General features: G+C 37.3%; 3 protein-coding genes across 4 annotated transcripts; all 3 read left to right on the top strand.

Moving 5' to 3' along the window:
• Positions 1 to 1,290, top strand: LOC127953702 (ferritin, middle subunit). The gene is made up of 4 exons (XM_052552970.1): positions 1 to 250; positions 412 to 558; positions 683 to 808; positions 936 to 1,290. The coding sequence occupies exons 1-4, from the start codon at positions 149 to 151 to the stop codon at positions 1,092 to 1,094; spliced, it is 534 nt and encodes a 177-aa protein (XP_052408930.1). The 5' UTR covers positions 1 to 148; the 3' UTR covers positions 1,095 to 1,290.
• A 5,298-nt stretch (positions 1,291 to 6,588) lies between these two features.
• LOC127953699 (ferritin, middle subunit-like) lies at positions 6,589 to 7,876 on the top strand. The gene is made up of 4 exons (XM_052552965.1): positions 6,589 to 6,833; positions 7,003 to 7,149; positions 7,261 to 7,386; positions 7,490 to 7,876. The coding sequence occupies exons 1-4, from the start codon at positions 6,729 to 6,731 to the stop codon at positions 7,646 to 7,648; spliced, it is 537 nt and encodes a 178-aa protein (XP_052408925.1). The 5' UTR covers positions 6,589 to 6,728; the 3' UTR covers positions 7,649 to 7,876.
• A 4,921-nt stretch (positions 7,877 to 12,797) lies between these two features.
• On the top strand, positions 12,798 to 16,547 carry LOC127953698 (ferritin, middle subunit-like). 2 transcript variants are annotated; one of them, XM_052552964.1, is made up of 5 exons: positions 12,849 to 12,998; positions 13,132 to 13,278; positions 13,390 to 13,515; positions 13,643 to 13,762; positions 16,259 to 16,547. In XM_052552964.1, exons 1-5 carry the CDS (start codon positions 12,894 to 12,896, stop codon positions 16,295 to 16,297), a joined length of 537 nt encoding a protein of 178 aa, XP_052408924.1. In that variant the 5' UTR covers positions 12,849 to 12,893; the 3' UTR covers positions 16,298 to 16,547. The 2 variants fall into 2 exon arrangements, with proteins under 2 accessions (XP_052408923.1, XP_052408924.1); XM_052552963.1 differs by lacking the exons at positions 13,390 to 13,515; positions 13,643 to 13,762 and adding an exon at positions 15,887 to 16,012 and having other exon boundaries at positions 12,798 to 12,998; positions 16,140 to 16,547.
• Positions 16,548 to 17,611: the final 1,064 nt, after the last annotated feature.

Raw genomic sequence — 17,611 nt, 5'->3', positions numbered from 1 at the left:
CTCAGTTTCAGGAAGATTCGCAGAGGTTCTTGCTTCAACAGTGATTGAACGGAACTTCGATCTCGCTGGAAATTCCATTCGAAAACATCTTGATATTTATTCTTTTTTTACCAACACTTTTATAATAAAACTATAAAAATCCGCCGAAATGGATTCTCAGATTCGCCAGAACTATGACCGCGACTGCGAGGCTCTGATCAACAAGATGATCAACTTGGAGCTTTACGCTGGATACACCTACACCTCCATGGCAAGTATCTTCTTTTTTTTTCTCCGTATGCTAAAACGTGTTTTGAATTTTTTTTTTTTTTTTGTTGTTGCGACAGTATAACGTTATGCAACTCAGAGGCGTTGAACGAGCGCGACTATAGGTGTTTTTAATATTTTCCTTGATGAATTTGTTCCTCACAGGCTCACTACTTCAAACGGGATGATGTCGCCCTTCCTGGTTTTGCCAAGTTCTTCAAGGAGAACAGCGAGGAGGAGCGCGAGCATGCTGAGAAGTTCATGGAGTTCCAGAGTAAGAGAGGGGGACGCATCATGCTTCAGGATGTAAAGGTAATTGCATTTGAAATTTGATGTGCAAATCTGGCTCTAGATCTATGCATATTTGCAAGAGTCCATTTTAATTGAAGGGGGAGGGCCATCACGTGCTCACTGACGTGTATCTCTTTGTCTTCAGAAACCTGATCGTGATGTGTGGGACAATGGACTGACTGCTATGCAAGCCGCTCTTCAGCTGGAGAAGAACGTCAACCAGGCTCTGCTGGATCTGCATAAGGTCGCCTCTGGGAAGGGAGACCCTCATGTGAGTGACCCTCATTGTTGAAGTCGAGACTCTAGATCTGCCTGCATATACATGTCTCTTTAAAGCAGTTTCATTCAGTCCTGAGAATTTCGCATCCTAACATCTCCTATATTGTCTTGTCCAACAGCTGTGTGACTTCCTGGAGACTCACTACCTGAATGAGCAGGTTGAGGCCATCAAGAAACTTGGTGACCACATCACCAACCTTTCCAAGATGGATGCTGGCAACAACAGGATGGCAGAGTACCTGTTTGACAAGCACACCCTGGATGGAGGCAGCAGCTAAATACAGCCCTCAGATCATCTACATGCTACAAAGCTTCCAACTATACTGTATGCAGAAAAAAAAACATTTAGAGGCATTTAGCTCTTTTGATTGGTCGTATTGTGATTTTTATTCCTCAAGCTGATGCTTTTGTGTTTAATGTACATTAATTGGTTTTAACCAAGTGAATTAGATGAATAAACATTTTTGGCTGGAATGACTGACTGGTTTCTTTGTTTTCAACAATCCGGTGTGTCAGAGGTTAGTGAGTACAACAGTAATATTTGAACATTTTTTTTTTTGCTGTTAATGATTTATTCTCTCGGTCCTAGAAAAAGGAAATGATTAAACTATATGTAAGACCGTGTGGCGTCTGGTGCCCAAACTATGCACTGCATATTGACTGACCTTCTGATTGGTAACAACACTTACTACTACAGGAGCGTATGCAGAAGGGAAAATCTAATTATTTGTTTAATATGACTAATACAGACCATGCAGTTGATGATTATATATTAGGCCTTTAGTTTTACACGTACCCCAAATCTGTTTGAGGAAGACCCTTTGGTTTACACTGAACACAGAAAGGCATGATGTCATGTCTTTAGTGTTATTGTCACTATACAGAAACATTAGGATCTGCACTGACAACAAGATGAGCTCTCCTGCTGACCTCAAGCTCAATGATGTCTTCCAACAGCAACCTCTGTTTCCCTCAGGATTTCAATTATATGGGTACTGACCAGACTCAACCCCGTTCAATCAGTGTGCAGCGGATAGTTTGTTACTAAAGCTTTCCTAAAGTACTGAATACACTTATATGCGGTATAATTTCTTAAACATTATTATTATATGAAATATTTAATAGGCCTATGGATAGAATTTATAAACCCGATTCCAAAAAAGTTGGGACACTACAAATTGTGAATAAAAATAAAATGCAATGATGTGGACGTTTCAAATTTAAATATTTTATCCAGAATACAACATAGATTACATTCAATGTTTAGATGGATAACATTTATAATTTTAAGGGAAAAATAAGTTGATTTTAAATTTCTTGGAATCAACACATCTCAAAAAAGTTGAGACAAGGACCGGTTTACCACTATGTATCATCCCCTCTTCTTTTTATAACAGTCTGCACTCGTCTGGGGACTGATAAGACAAGTTGCTCAAGTTTAGGAATAGGAATGTTGTCCTAATCTTTTCTAATACAGGCTTCTAGTTGCTCAACTGTCTTAGGTCTTCTTTGTTGTATCTTCCTCTTTATGATGCATCAAATGTTTTCTATGGGTGAAAGATCTGAAATGCAGGCTGGCCATTTCAGACCCGGCTCCTTCTTCTACACAGCCATGATGTTGTAATTGATGCAGTATGTGGTCTGGCATTGTCATGTTGGAAAATGCAAGGTCTTCCCTGAAAGAGACGACGTCTGGATTGGAGCATATGTTGTTCTAGAACTTGGATATACCTTTCAGTATTGATGGTACCTTTCCAGATGTCTAAGCTGCCCAAGCCACACGGACTCATGCAACCCCCATACCATCAGAGATGGAGGCTTCTGAACTGGGCGCTGATAACAACTTGGGTCGTCCTTGTCCTCTTTCGTCCAGATGACATGGCGTCCCAGTTTTCTAAAAATAATTTCAAATTTTGATTCGTCTGACCACAGAAAAGTTTTCCACTCTGCCACAGTTAAATGAGTCTTTTCCCAGAGCAAACGCCTGCGCTTCTGGATTGTGTTTAGATGTGGCTTCTTTTTTGAGCTATAGAGTTTTAGCCGGCAACAGTGAATAGCACGGTGGATTGTGTTCATTGACAATGTTTTCTGGAAGTATTCCTGAGCCCATATTGTGATTTCCATTACAGTAGCATTCCTGTATGTGATGCAGTGCCGTCCCGAAGATCACGGGAATCCAGTATGGTTTTCCGGCCTTGACCCTTACACACAGAGATTGTTCCAGATTCTCTAAATCTTTGGATGATATTATGCACTGTAGATGATGATAACTTAAAACTCTCTGCAATTTTTCTCTGAGAAACTCCTTTCTGATATTGCTCCACTATTTTTCGCCGCAGCATTGGGGGAATTGGTGATCCTCTGCCCATCTTGACTTCTGAGAGACACTGCCACTTTGAGAGGCTCTTTTTATACCAAATCAAGTTACCAATTGACCTAATAAGTTGCAAATTGGTCCTCCAGCTGTTCCTTATATGTACATTTAACTTTTCCAGCCTCTTATTGATACCTTTGGAAAGTGTAGCTCATGAAATCCAAAATGAGCCAATATTTGGTATGACATTTCAAAATGTCTCACTTTCAACATGTGATATGTTATCTATATTCTATTGTTAATAAAATATAAGTTTACGATATTTGTAAATTATTTCATTCCTTTTTTTACTCACAATTTGTACAGTGTCCCAACTTTTTTTGGAATTGGGTTTGCAGATTATTGGCCTTCAGTCGCTAATCTCAGCCGTAGTGTCAGCTATTTCTGAGTGCACAAAACTTTGCTCGGAATTATATACAGGTGCATTTTAATAAATTAAAATGTTGTGGGTAAATTGTTATTTCAGTAATTCAGCTTAGTGTTGTAGTTGACCGGCTCATTCGAGTTGAGTTTAGAGAGGTTTGAGTCCGAGTCAAGAACAAGAACAGAGAGATTGGGTCTGAGACAAGACCTAAAGAAATCTTTAAGAATATGTAAAATGTTTGGTGAAAACAATAAAATTGGCACCATACTCATACAGCATATAAAATATAACATGACATGTACAATGTATTGTATTTACGTGATATAGGTTTAAAAAATATTATCAGTTAAGGGTAAAAAGGCCACATATCCCAATGTTTCTTTTTTTTTTTTTTAGAGTTACACACAAACTCTTTCTGGCTCTTATATGCAAACTGAATAATAGATGATGTAACAGACGCTTTAAAAAGTTAATGTGTTCCCATAGTTCATGAGACATCCTGACCTGAGTCCTTCTGCCTCTGCACTGACGTTACGCTAACATCTCCCATCACAAGAAAATCACCAATCATTGAACGTGTCAATCATACATCAATTTAAAGAAATATTAACATACAGTTATAATAATAAAATATTTAGATTGGGACTTGAGTGGACTCTGGATAAGTCAGATCCAATTCCTAATATGTTAGAGTCCGAGTCAATACAGACTCAAAATGCACACAAGTCCATGACAAGACCAAGACCATTACAATACGGTCTCGAGACCGAGTTCAAGACCGAGTCCGGGTCTCGAGTACTCAACATTGCAACTCAAATTGTGAAACTTGTATTAAATAAATTAAATGCACACAGACTGAAGTAGTTCCATATTCTATATTCTATACCATATTCTAATTGGTTGAGATAGTGAATTGGTGGGTTTATGTAAAATGTGAGCCAAAATCATCACAATTAAAAGAATCAAAGACGCAAACTACACCAGTCTCTGTGAACTGAATTTATTTAATACACGAGTTTCACAACTTGAGTTGAATCACTGAAATAAATTAACTTTTCCGCGACATTGTAATTTATTGAGATGCACCTGTAAGTTCTTAAATACTTTATTAAAATGGAAAACATTTTTTTCCACACAGAGTTTCTACAAAAATACTAGGACTTAACAACATTTGATCATTTACCCTGCCAGTCCAACACACAGCACACGATCTAGAAATCCACTGTCCAGTTTCAGGTGTCAACAAAAATTAATTATGTAGATACAGTTTTTGTAGACTGTAGTTGTGTGGCATTGTGCTTGATTGTTTGATTGGTGGAATGGATTGGTTAGTGTTCAATACTTACCCATTCCTACTAAACTGACTGTGGTTTTATTCTCTATACTTGATATATCATTTTCATTGCCAGTTATGTGATGCTCTCACAGAATGACAATTATGTTTGATGTGATTCTGAAAAATATAATAAAATTAGTGTATTGCAATATACAGTATTTCCTGAACAAAATCAGCTTTTACAATTATTATCAAAATGGATAGCTCTCTCTCTCTCTCTCTCTCTCTCTCTCACACACACACACACACACACACACACACCCTCATGTCATACAAACGTCTATGACAAAAAAAAATATTTTTATTGTTTTTTAGTAAATAATGACAGAATTGTCTCTTTAAGACAGTAAAGGGCTATTACTAAACTGCAGTTTGTGTTCTGTTATAGTACAGTATATGGTTTTGTAAAGTAGCTTTCAGCTTTTGTCATTCCAGTGTTAAACCTATTTGCAGCCTTTGGTGTTTGTTGGTCATTTTTTATTTTAAAGAACAAAATGAAATGAACAATATGGTGAATATTCTGTTTAAATTAGGATAATATAATGGAACTAGATGGAATTTTGGTTACCTGGTGTTACTAAACTGAAAAAGGTTATGGCAGGTGTAAAATTGAAGGTTACACACCTGGTCTCCAGGCAGCTGATCAAATAACAAACATACTCACATGTTCCATAATATGGCATATATGAGAATTTGCTGAGTCACAGAAACACAGCTCAGTGTCAAGTCTTTGTCATTTACATTTGCTGACAGACTGAGAGTTCATAATGGTACAACATGCTTTATCATTGTCACCCTAATATCTTTTTTTCCATCCAAATTCAGTTATCAGGGATGATATCACTGTGGCATGATATTGCAGAACTGTCTCATGATATTTGCCACATCACACAGGCTGTGCAGGGTCATTTGCATCCTTGAAATATGACATTTTATCATTTAATAAATAAAGTCATAGGACCAGTCCAAATGTGTGATAAAGCCCTTTTCAGATCAACCATACCATGAAAGCTGAGTTTGCAAAGTCTTATCGCTTTGTAACTGCTGCCGACTGCATATTATGTGACATGAAAAGTGAGTAGCATAATGAGATTAAACCTACTGATATCACACATATTGGGCAAAGACATTTCACCTGCTACATTTCTGTAGACATTCTAGTAATGATAGAAAATGATTTGCTTTTAATTGTTCTCTATTTTTATTTGCCTTTATTTTTTGCTTCAGCATCCACATGACCATATACAGGGTATGGAAGGCATTACCATAATACAGGACATGCAATTTGTAAAATGGATGAATATTTATATATTTAATTCCGATGAAACAATGTAAATGCACATTTGGTTAATTTAGGTTAGATAACACATTGCTTTGAATTTTAGATTTAGGTACAAATCGTGCTTTCTTTTAGGGCATGCACCTTAGTATTATTTCGAGTACCATGCATACACCAGTTTAATGTTTAACAAAGTACCACATCAGAAAATGTGGAGCTGAACCCACAGGACCTTATTCAGTTTGCCAATAATGGGGAATAAGAAAAAAAATAATTAATGAACCTTGATCTTGTCCTAGTTATCTTACAGCATGACACAGCAGAGTCTCGTCACTTAATTACTCAGCTCTTTCTTTGATTGGCTGGTTTTTAGTTTCACTGACGCATCATTCGCTGATCGTATATAAGATGAACGCGCTCCTTCAGTTCACTCACAGCTTCAGGAAGATCTGAAGAGGTTCTTGCTTCAACAGTGATTGAACGGAACTTCGATCTCGTCGAAATTTCGTATTTTTTTACGTTTTTGATAATAAAACGATTAAAAAAAAACCCTGCCGAAATGGAGACTTCTCAGATTCGCCAGAACTATGACCGCGACTGCGAGGCTCTGATCAACAAGATGATCAACTTGGAGCTTTACGCTGGATACACCTACACCTCCATGGTGAGTAAAAAAAAAAAAAAAAAAAAAAATTATCCATCTGCTAAACCATGTCTTTTGACTTATTTTTTTCCTTGGTTGCGACAGTGTAACGTTACGCAATTCATATGCGGTGATTGAGCGCGTCACTCAGGGTTTTTAATCTTTTCCTTGATGAATTTGTTCCTCACAGGCTCACTACTTCAAACGGGATGATGTCGCTCTTCCTGGTTTTGCCAAGTTCTTCAAGGAGAACAGCGAAGAGGAGCGCGAACATGCTGAGAAGTTCATGGAGTTCCAGAGTAAGAGAGGGGGACGCGTCATGCTTCAGGACATCAAGGTGCTTTGATAATGAATTAAGCATTTTGACTTTAACCATTGTAACATAAGAAAATCTGACTCTAGAGTCTGACCTTATGCCATGTTCACTACTGATTGTGTCTCTCTTCAGAAACCTGATCGTGATGTGTGGGACAATGGACTGATTGCTATGCAGTGCGCTCTTCAGCTGGAGAAGAACGTCAACCAGGCTCTGCTGGATCTGCATAAGGTCGCCTCTGAGAAGGGAGACCCTCATGTGAGTTCCTAAAGCCATGTTTTGATGTACATCACTGCATCTATCACATCCTAATGTATTGACTTAAGCATCCTAACATCTCCTATATTGTCTTGTCCAACAGCTGTGTGACTTCCTGGAGACTCACTACCTGAATGAGCAGGTTGAGGCCATCAAGAAACTTGGTGACCACATCACCAACCTTTCCAAGATGGATGCTGGCAACAACAGGATGGCAGAGTACCTGTTTGACAAGCACACCCTGGATGGAGGCAGCAGCTAAATACAGCCCTCAGATCATTTGCATTTTTCAAAGCCTCCAGCTATACTGTATGCACAAATCAAGCAATGTTGTCATGCAGCTCTAATGCAAGTTTAGACTTTTAGAGGCTGAAAGTTTAACATTTTAGAGGCTATGATTTTTAGTCATCAATCTGATGCTTTTGTGTTTAATGTACATTAATTGGTTTTAACCAAGGGAATTCGATGAATAAACCATTTTTGGCTGGAATGACTGACTGGTCTCTTTGTTTTCTACAAACGGGTGTGTCAGAGGTTAGTGAGTACAACAGTAATATTTGAACAAGCATTCATCTTTTAGCTGTTAATGATTTATTCTCTCTGTCCTAGAAAAGGTAATTATTAAACTGTAAGACTGTGGCATCTGATTTTAAATCTTATGCGCTGCATATTGACTGACCTTCTGATTGGTAACAACACGTACTACTACAGGAACGTATGCAGAAAGGAAAATAGTCCAGAAATTAAAATAAAATTATATGTTTAATATGACCAATACAGACCCATAAATATTAGAATTGAACTAAATGTGTTAATTTTGCTTAAACATGATTATTAGTAAATGCATTATGTAAACCTGGGGTGGGGCTCCATTGTTTACAATGGAAAGTAAGCTTTAATGTTTATTAATATCTTGTTGAGTATGTAGTGATGCAGTTGATTTATATATTAGGCCTGTAGTTTTACACATACCCCAAATCTGTTTGAGGAAGACCCTTTGGTTTACACTGAACACACAAAGGCATGACGTCATGTTGGCTTTAGTGTTATCATCACTATACAGAAACATTAGGATCTGCACTGACAACAAGATGAGCTCTCCTGACGATCTCACTGATCTCTTCCAACAGCAACCTCTGTTTCCCTCAGGATTTCAATTTTACAGGTACTGACCAGACTCAACCCCGTTCAGTCAGTGTGCAGTGGATAGATTTGTTATTAAAGCTTTCCTAAAGTATAGCATACATCTGGTATCATTGCATAAGGGAAGGGAAGTCGTGGCCTAATGGTTAGAGGGTTGGACTCCAAATCGAAGGGTTGTGAGTTCTAGTCTCGGGCGGAATTGTGGGTGGGGGTAGTGCATGAACAGCTCTCTCTCCACCTTCAATACCACGACTTAGGTGCCCTTGAGCAAGGCATTGAACCCCTAACTGCTCCCCGGCCGCCGCAGCATAAATGGCTGCCCACTGCTCTGTGTGTGTGTGTGTGTGCATTTCGGATGGGTTAAATGCAGAGCACAAATTCTGAGTATGGGTCACCATACTTGGCTGAATGTCACTTCACTAAACATTGAAAATCGTATGAAAAATTTAATAGGCCTATGGATAGCATAGCATTTAGGCAAAGCAAGTTTATTTATGTATCACATTTCATACAGAATGGTAATTCGAAGTGCTTTACACAAAATAAAGTAAAATAATAATGAAAAATAAGAATAAAACAAGCATTTTTTTAAACTTTTAAAATTATTAAAAAATTTACTTTTTTAAAATGAATTTAAAACAGTTAGAAAATGATTTTACATAAATAAATAAAAAACAGTGAAAATATAGTGCAATCAGTTCGGACATTGCACAGTGCTCATTCAATAAATGCACAGCTAAACAGATGAGTTTTAAGTCTAGATTTAAATGTGACTAGTGTTTTAGCACATCTGATCTCTTCTGGAAGCTGATTCCAACTGCGGGCGGCATAGTAACTAAAGGCATCTCCCCTGGTTTTGTGTGAACCCTTGGTATTTCTAACTGACTCGATCCTAATGACCTGAGATTGTTGGCCTTCAGTTGCTCATCTCAGCTGTATTGTCAGCTATTCCTGAGTGCACAAAACTCAGAATTTTATGTTTGTGGGAAGTAAAAACACATAAAAATCATGTTAAAGACCCAGCCAGCAATGACATGTGGGGCCCAGATGAGGGCTTCATGGGCTGCAAATGTGGGCCCCATTATGGGCTTGCACCTGGGATCCATTTGGGGCAAGCCGGTGAAGCCCAGATGTACTAAAAATGGGACCTGTAAGGGTACTGCATGGGTCTTAATTGGGCAATTCATGTCAGAGCCACTTGGGCCCCACCTGCCTAAAGGGGTTTAAAGCTTGCACCAGGATTCAACCATGAATGCCCCTCTGGGCTTTAAGTGGGCTCTGTAAGGCTCTCTAAACCGATACCGATATTTACTGATATTTAATTTTAAAGCCAATATCGGCTGATAATATCGAGCATCTTTAGTTTTCTAAATATGTGTTTCTGCCCCAAGGGACAGGTGTCTGGCACTGGACTATTATTTGTCCAGTAAGTGTTACGGTAGACCTGCAACCTTTCTGAGTGTCTACCAATCAGCATAATTCAATACAGCATAAACTTTGACCTATTTTGATGTTTTTTACATTTTTCGTTTTCTGCACGACTAACAAAAGTGACTGATGGATTGTTTTGACAAAATATCTACATATATGCAATGTTTGTTCTTTGCTGACTAGCGTGACTTGAAATGTATTGAGTTACAATTACTCAATCTCAACATACTTGATTAGCCTACATGTAGAGTTGCTACAAGTTACAAAAAATTGTACAGTAAGTAATTACATAACTCAATAGGCCTACATAGTTGCTTTGCGCCTTTGCCATGCAGGACCCATGTGTTCCCAGTTCAAACCCAACTTAGTACATAAATATGCCATGCAGGACCCATATATGCGTTCCCAGATCAAACCCATGCCCAGTTGGTTCATGCCTATCCCTTATGGGGCCCATGTAATCAGCTCATATGGGCTTCCTATGTGGGACTCATACTACAAAACCTACATGGGACCCGCTGATTTCACCCAGCCAAAGCCCATGCCCACACAGTAACCATGGAACCCATACTTAACCCATCTGGGCCCCATGTGTCATTGCTGGCTGGGGAGTCTTAGTGTTCTAAACAGCACTTATAATTTCTTAAATACTTTAAGGAACACTTAATTTTTTTGAAAATAGGCTCATTTTCCAACTCCCCTAGAGTTGAACAGGTTAGTTTTACCATTTTTGAATCCATTCAGCCATTTTACTGGTCTGACGATAGCATTTTTAACTTAGCTTAGCATAGATCATTGAATCTGATTAGACCGTTAGCATCTCGCTCAAAAATGACCAAAGCGTTTCTATATTTTTCTTTTTTAAACTTTGATTCCCTGGGAATAGAACCCACAACACTTTGTGCTGCTAACGCAATACTCTAGAATTTATAGGATTATAAAAGAGTTCATTGTAACTTCATTGTAAGTTGCCACAACTATAACAGATTTGTTGATTGATTGATTGATTGCCACTAAAATTAATCTAAAATTAACAAATTCCTATGAGATATTAGCTGAGGTTGCAAAGTCTTGTCAGTTTATAACTGCTGATGGCTGCATATTATGTGACATGCAAGTGAGTATAATCTTCTTGAATATATTAAGTACTGATATCAAACATTGCACAAAAGTTTTATATATTTAAGGCACAGTTAGGGTTTATTGATTTGTTTTCTCTAAACTGGCTCAAATTAAACTGCTTTAATATTAGCTAATATAACATACTTTACCTATATGCTACATTTCCATAGACATAGTAGTGATAGTGAAGGGAAAGACCTGTTATGTTTGACATTTAAAAGAGTTTCTCTTGTGTTTTTGTGGTTACCATAGTGCTGAAAAGTCTCTATGAGCAATGCCTGCACTAATACCATTAACAAATATCTTACTTGTTCATGAAATTTAAATGCTAAATAACTTAGATTAAGCATATGTAATACCAAATGTTAATTTCAGCTAAATTATATTAACTGCTTTCACGGCAACTCAATTAGTTTTTGAATAATCAACTTAAAAAAAAAATGTTAATGCTACAAATTTTAATTATAAGTTGCCATCACTTAAAATACTTTCTACTTGCAAGAGGTTTTAGATTTTTCACCTCCATGTGATTCTAACTAGTTTTGTTCTAGAGAAGTTGTCGATAAACACCTTGTCTAATTATGCTCCATAAAAATACATCTTATAGATCTATTGTAAAAATACAGATAACTTAATTTTTCTAAAGTGGAAATATTTTAGGACAAATATATGAATTATATATGATGATTGAAACCAAAGAACATGGTTTACTCTAACCAAGTTCAAGGTGTTTATACCTACACCGAAGTGAGCTGATCGGGTTACAAATGTACGGTCCACTAATAGTAAATAAATGCTGAGTCACAAGAACCACAGCTCCATGTCAGCTTTTGGAAAGTGTGCACTTGCTTGTAGCTGAGGTTTCATGGACAATTATGAGTACAAATGTGCTTGTTCACCAGACCAGTTTATCTTGTACTGACAGTTGCCAAGTGAAAACTAGCACTACCTCCACACAGGAATTACATTATTGCAAGATTGTCCCATGATATTTGGTATATTATACAATGCTTCTATTAAGATAAATATAAGGAGCATTCTTAGGTCAGTCACAGTGCTTTCATTTTATTTATTGTTAGTTTGTTTTGGTACATTTTTAACCATATTTATCACACACAACCTCTTCTCGATGATTTATCAAGTCATAGTATTTGAGAAAGCAAAGATCATATGCACAATGGATGCCAATTAAACTTTTATGACAGAGTTTTTCGACAATAACAGCTGATGGCGAAATACTGTGGCAGAAAATGGCTGCAGTTCTATTATATACTAGATTTTATAGAAAAGTACAAGACTTTCCAGCAAAAGCACTTTATTAAGTGAAATGAGCCACTGCCTCCATGATGCCAAAGAGATGCCATGATCTCAAAATACTTGAGAAATAGGACTTTCTCGTGTGTTGTTGTCTCAATACTTCTTAGTGTATAAAGTATTTTTGAATTTGTATATTATTTGATTGGTTGCATCTTCAGCTCCACTGAATTTAATGATATGATTTTTGAATTTTTTTTGGAATCAGTTTACCATTAATTATGAAAAGGTAAAAAAAGACTCAAGAAACTTGAGCTGTCTTTCCTGTCACAGCTGAATGGAGCTTTGTTACTCGTGTTTTGATTGGCTGGTTTCAGTTCCACTGATGCTTCATGTTGTGAACATATATAAGATGTGAACAGACACCTTCATTTCACTCACATCTTCTGAGGAGATTCTTGCTTCAACAGTGATTGAACAGATCTTTTAGATTTGTTTTACTTATTTAAATTTCGTTTTTATTTTGGACCAAAGTTTTAATAATAAAACTTGCCGAAATGGAGACTTCTCAGATTCGCCAGAACTACGACCACGACTGTGAGGCTCTGATCAACAAGATGATCAACTTGGAGCTTTACGCTGGATACACCTACACCTCCATGGTGAGTAGCATTTTTAATAGTAATAGTAAGTTAGCATAGTAAGTTCTTCATGACATGATATAGGCTTTAATGTGTAGTCTTAATTTCATCTTTGAATTTTATTAATTGTATTTTTTTTTTTTTTTTACCACAGGCTTTCTACTTCAAACGGGGTGATGTCGCTCTTCCTGGTTTTGCCAAGTTCTTCAAGAAGAACAGCGAGGAGGAGCGTGAACATGCTGAGAAGTTCATGGAGTTCCAGAACAAGAGAGGGGGGCGCGTCATGCTTCAGGACATCAAGGTGCTTTGATAATGAATTAAGCATTTTGACTTTAACCATTGTAACATAAGAAAATCTGACTCTAGAGTCTGACCTTATGCCATGTTCACTACTGATTGTGTCTCTCTTCAGAAACCTGATCGTGGTGTGTGGGGCAATGGACTGATTGCTATGCAGTGCGCTCTTCAGCTGGAGAAGAACGTCAACCAGGCTCTGCTGGATCTGCATAAGGTCGCCTCTGAGAAGGGAGACCCTCATGTGAGTGACCCTCATTGTTGAAGTCGAGACTCTAGATCTGCCTGCATATACATGTCTCTTTAAAGCAGTTTCATTCAGTCCTGAGAATTTAGCATCCTAACATCTCCTATATTGTCTTGTCCAACAGCTGTGTGACTTCCTGGAGACTCACTACCTGAATGAGCAGGTTGAGGCCATCAAGAAACTTGGTGACCACATCACCAACCTTTCCAAGATGGATGCTGGCAACAACAGGATGGCGGAGTACCTGTTTGACAAGCACACCCTGGACTGCTAAATGCTGCCCTGAGATAATTTATTAGGCAATGTACTATTAAATTTGAGGGGTTAAACTTTAAACATCAAATAAACTGTCCATCTCAATTTATGAAATGTTTCCTGTGATTATTCATTTTCTGACATCAAGCCAGTGTTTTACTGTTGAAAGTACATTTATTTTAAACCAGTGAATTTGATGAATGAACATTTTGGGTTGGATTGACTTTTCTATTTCAATTCTGGGATTGTACTGTTCTAGTTTTATAATTCAACCAGCAGAGTTGCTTTTTAGTTATCTATGTAAACCTATTCTGAATTTTATTAAACCTACACGGTGAATGATGCAGAAATAAAAGCAAACCAATTACCCCAGCGTTCACATTAATATAAGTCTTGTGAAACTGAACTTTTGATTATGAACATAAAGTCTGCACTATTCTTACCAAAATATGCCAAGAATTGTAAAACAACTGACCCTTTTCCTAGAAAACAATAATGCATACTTCTACATGGTATTTCAGTCACAACAAAACACAATCCTCTGTCAGTAACCACTATGGAAGCCAAAAAGCTCTGCTCCAAAACGCAGTGAACTGCTTGCTACATACTACCTAGTATACAGCAGACAGTGTACAATCAGTCGAATTTAAATGTAGACAACATTTCTGGATTTATATTTTATGTATAATGATATAAACCTTTTATTGTCAGGCTGTTGCACACTCTTTGTGCTGTTGCACACTAATTCCTGGAGTTTTCATTTGAGATGTAATCTTTTCAGTTCGGACAGCCTGATGTACAAAGGAATAATTTTAGTTTTACTCAATTGAATCTTTGGACTTTGACGATTAGATTGCGGAAGCACAAGAGCAAGAGGTATATCTTGTCACAATTAATTATGGGTCTGCTTTCTCTGTGATGCCTTAAAATTTGTTTCAAACAAAACACATTCAATGTCTAACATTTAGTTAAACTATATTGAAAAGACAGGGCGGAAAAAAAAAATATATAAATCCATTTATAGACTTTAAGAGTCAACCATCAACCTTGACCCCTGAGTTTGGAGAGACTAATGGCTGATTACACCTGCAGCAGGTCATTGTTGGTACCTGGTGGGGAAACAAAATTTGCTTTGTTTGTACTCACATACTCCTCTGGACACAGCTCATTGTCTGGTATGCTAACTTGTTGCTGACACATACTTAGGGTGCATGTTATAAAAATGCTTCGTCATTGTCACCTGAACTGAATGCATTTAGGGTACACCAAGGCTAGATGTCACATGGAGAAGTTGTCACAAGGGCTTTATCTCTCTAATCAAGGTTTCAATGAAAGGTCCAGTTTGATTGTTGTTGTCTCCAACAGTGTTTTTAAATGTTGGTTTCTTATATTATCTTATATTACAAGGTCAAGGACAGAGAAGCAAGTATTAGGTCAGCCACACAAAATTATCCTTAATTGTTGGTTTATGTACATATTTTTTTAAACCAATGTTTGAATAAATTAGTTAACGTCAGAAAAAAAAATGAAAAACTAAGAGTTCATAATAACACTTGTGTCATTTATCATTTAGTCCATATACATTTAAATATAAGTAGCAAAAATCTAACTAAAGAAGAACATGTGAGAAATAATATTTTCCTGATCTTAGCCCACTATTGCCCTATTGGTCATATATGAGCTGGAACCAGGCCTTACCTAAAGCCATGCCACAAAAAAACCATGACACCAAATGATTCAATGGCTTGTTCATAGCACTTACCACTAAACAGACCACATATAACAGTCAGACTGAGAATAGGTTGAGTATTGGTGTGTCTGGATATAGACTAGGCCTATATTTGTTGTGAAAATACAATACAAATACAAAGTGGTACAGTTGTGACATCAGAAGTGTTGCATCACATATTCAGTTATTTTATTTGAAAATGTATTATTGTAAAACTCTCATAACCTACTGTGCATCATCCTTCAGGACATCAAGGTGATTTGATAGTATTTTGAACTAAAATTTTAATACAATTGTTATTGCTTTAAACTGACATCATGCCAATTTGTAAGGGACTGTTGAATTAGAGGGGATCTTGCTCTTAATGTTTGTGTCTCTCTTCAGAAACCTGATCGTGATATGTGGGGCAATGGACTGATTGCTATGCAGTGCGCTCTTCAGCTGGAGAAGAACGTCAACCAGGCTCTGCTGGATCTGCATAAGGTCGCCTCTGAGAAGGGAGACCCTCATGTGAGTGACCCTCATTGTTGAAGTCGAGACTTTAGATCTGCCTGCATATACATGTCTCTTTAAAGCAGTTTCATTCAGTCCTGAGAATTTAGCATCCTAACATCTCCTATATTGTCTTGTCCAACAGCTGTGTGACTTCCTGGAGACACACTACCTGAATGAGCAGGTTGAGCCACCAAGAAACTTGGTGACCACATCACCAACCTTTCCAAGATGGATGCTGGCAACAACAGGATGGCGGAGTACCTGTTTGACAAGCACACCCTGGATGAAGACAGCAGCTAAATGATGCCCTCAGATCATCTACATGCTACAAAGCCACCAGCCATATATCAAGCAAGATATTCTTATCACAGCTCTTGTTTAAAATGTTAAAGTTTGATAAGTTTAACATTTTTAAGTTTCATAATGCCCATTAGACAATTTAGTTTTGCTCTCTTTATTAATTGTCATAGCCAAGCCATTGCTTTTCTGTTGAATGTGAACTAATTGATTTTAACATGGTGAGTTTGATGAATAACATTTTTTGGCTGGATTCACTTGTTGTTATTTTTAAAATGGTGAGACCTGGTCTGTGTGCACCTTTTAAGAAACAAATGTGGACTTTTGATGGTAATGGCCCAAGTGAAAAGCCCCATGTACAAAATGTAGGTTGTATGTTGTAATAAATGTCAATTAACAAGGAAAATATTAACGTTCTTTAAAGCTTTAAAGGTTGTAAAGCTAATTACACCCTTACATGTTTGTTGTAAACAAGAAATCAAAACAAGATGGATATATATTAAGTGAAACTCAAAGTGAATGCATTGCAGCAGTTACATTTCTAGTTTCTGTCATGCTTTTGATGGTGTAAGTCAGTTTTCAAATGAACTATTGCTTCATGTATTTAATGATTGTGGTTTAGACTAATTTAATGGCTTCACACCTATCCTGGCAAAGTGATCATGGTTACTAACGTACTTGCATCTTCCATGATGAGAGAGAAAATGCTGAGTCACAGAGACACAGCTCCATGCAGCTCTTGGGAGTTTGCAGTTGTTGCAGCCGAGAGAATGTGCTTTCACAGGCAATGTCTAGTACAACACTGTTTAGTCAACATGTTTTGCTCCTCCTGAAGAAGACATGCTTGACTAATAACTCGTGTTTCTAAAGGCAGTTATCAAGAAAAAAATGACCTTCCCTCCACAGTGAAATTACATCATGTTTGTCTTGTGATATTTGCCTTAGTATGAACAGGATAATATAATATGTGATTTTTTGCGCTATATGAGCTGAACATATATTGTTAAATGACACATTTTTCATAGAAAATGCTTTCCCCATGAAATTCATGCATGGAGTATTAACAGTTGTGTTAGTGCTAGCAAATAAACACTTTTAACACTTAATAACTTGCTTACAGTAAAGAAACAAAAATGAATAATTATCTGTTTGTGTATTTGTGTGATTGAGATGATAGAGGAATTTATCTATGTAACATAAGCAGTTTTATCCATTAAATTTGGTGTTTATCATTTGTAGGGCTGTAGTACTCGAGTCCGGTCTTGGACTCGAGTCCGGACTCGAGACATTTTTCTGTCGTCTCGGACTTGTCTCGGA

Source organism: Carassius gibelio, chromosome B3 (assembly GCF_023724105.1).
Source record: "Carassius gibelio isolate Cgi1373 ecotype wild population from Czech Republic chromosome B3, carGib1.2-hapl.c, whole genome shotgun sequence".
In the NCBI taxonomy this organism is placed as follows: domain Eukaryota; kingdom Metazoa; phylum Chordata; class Actinopteri; order Cypriniformes; family Cyprinidae; genus Carassius; species Carassius gibelio.
This window is presented reverse-complemented; position numbering and strand designations above follow the sequence as displayed.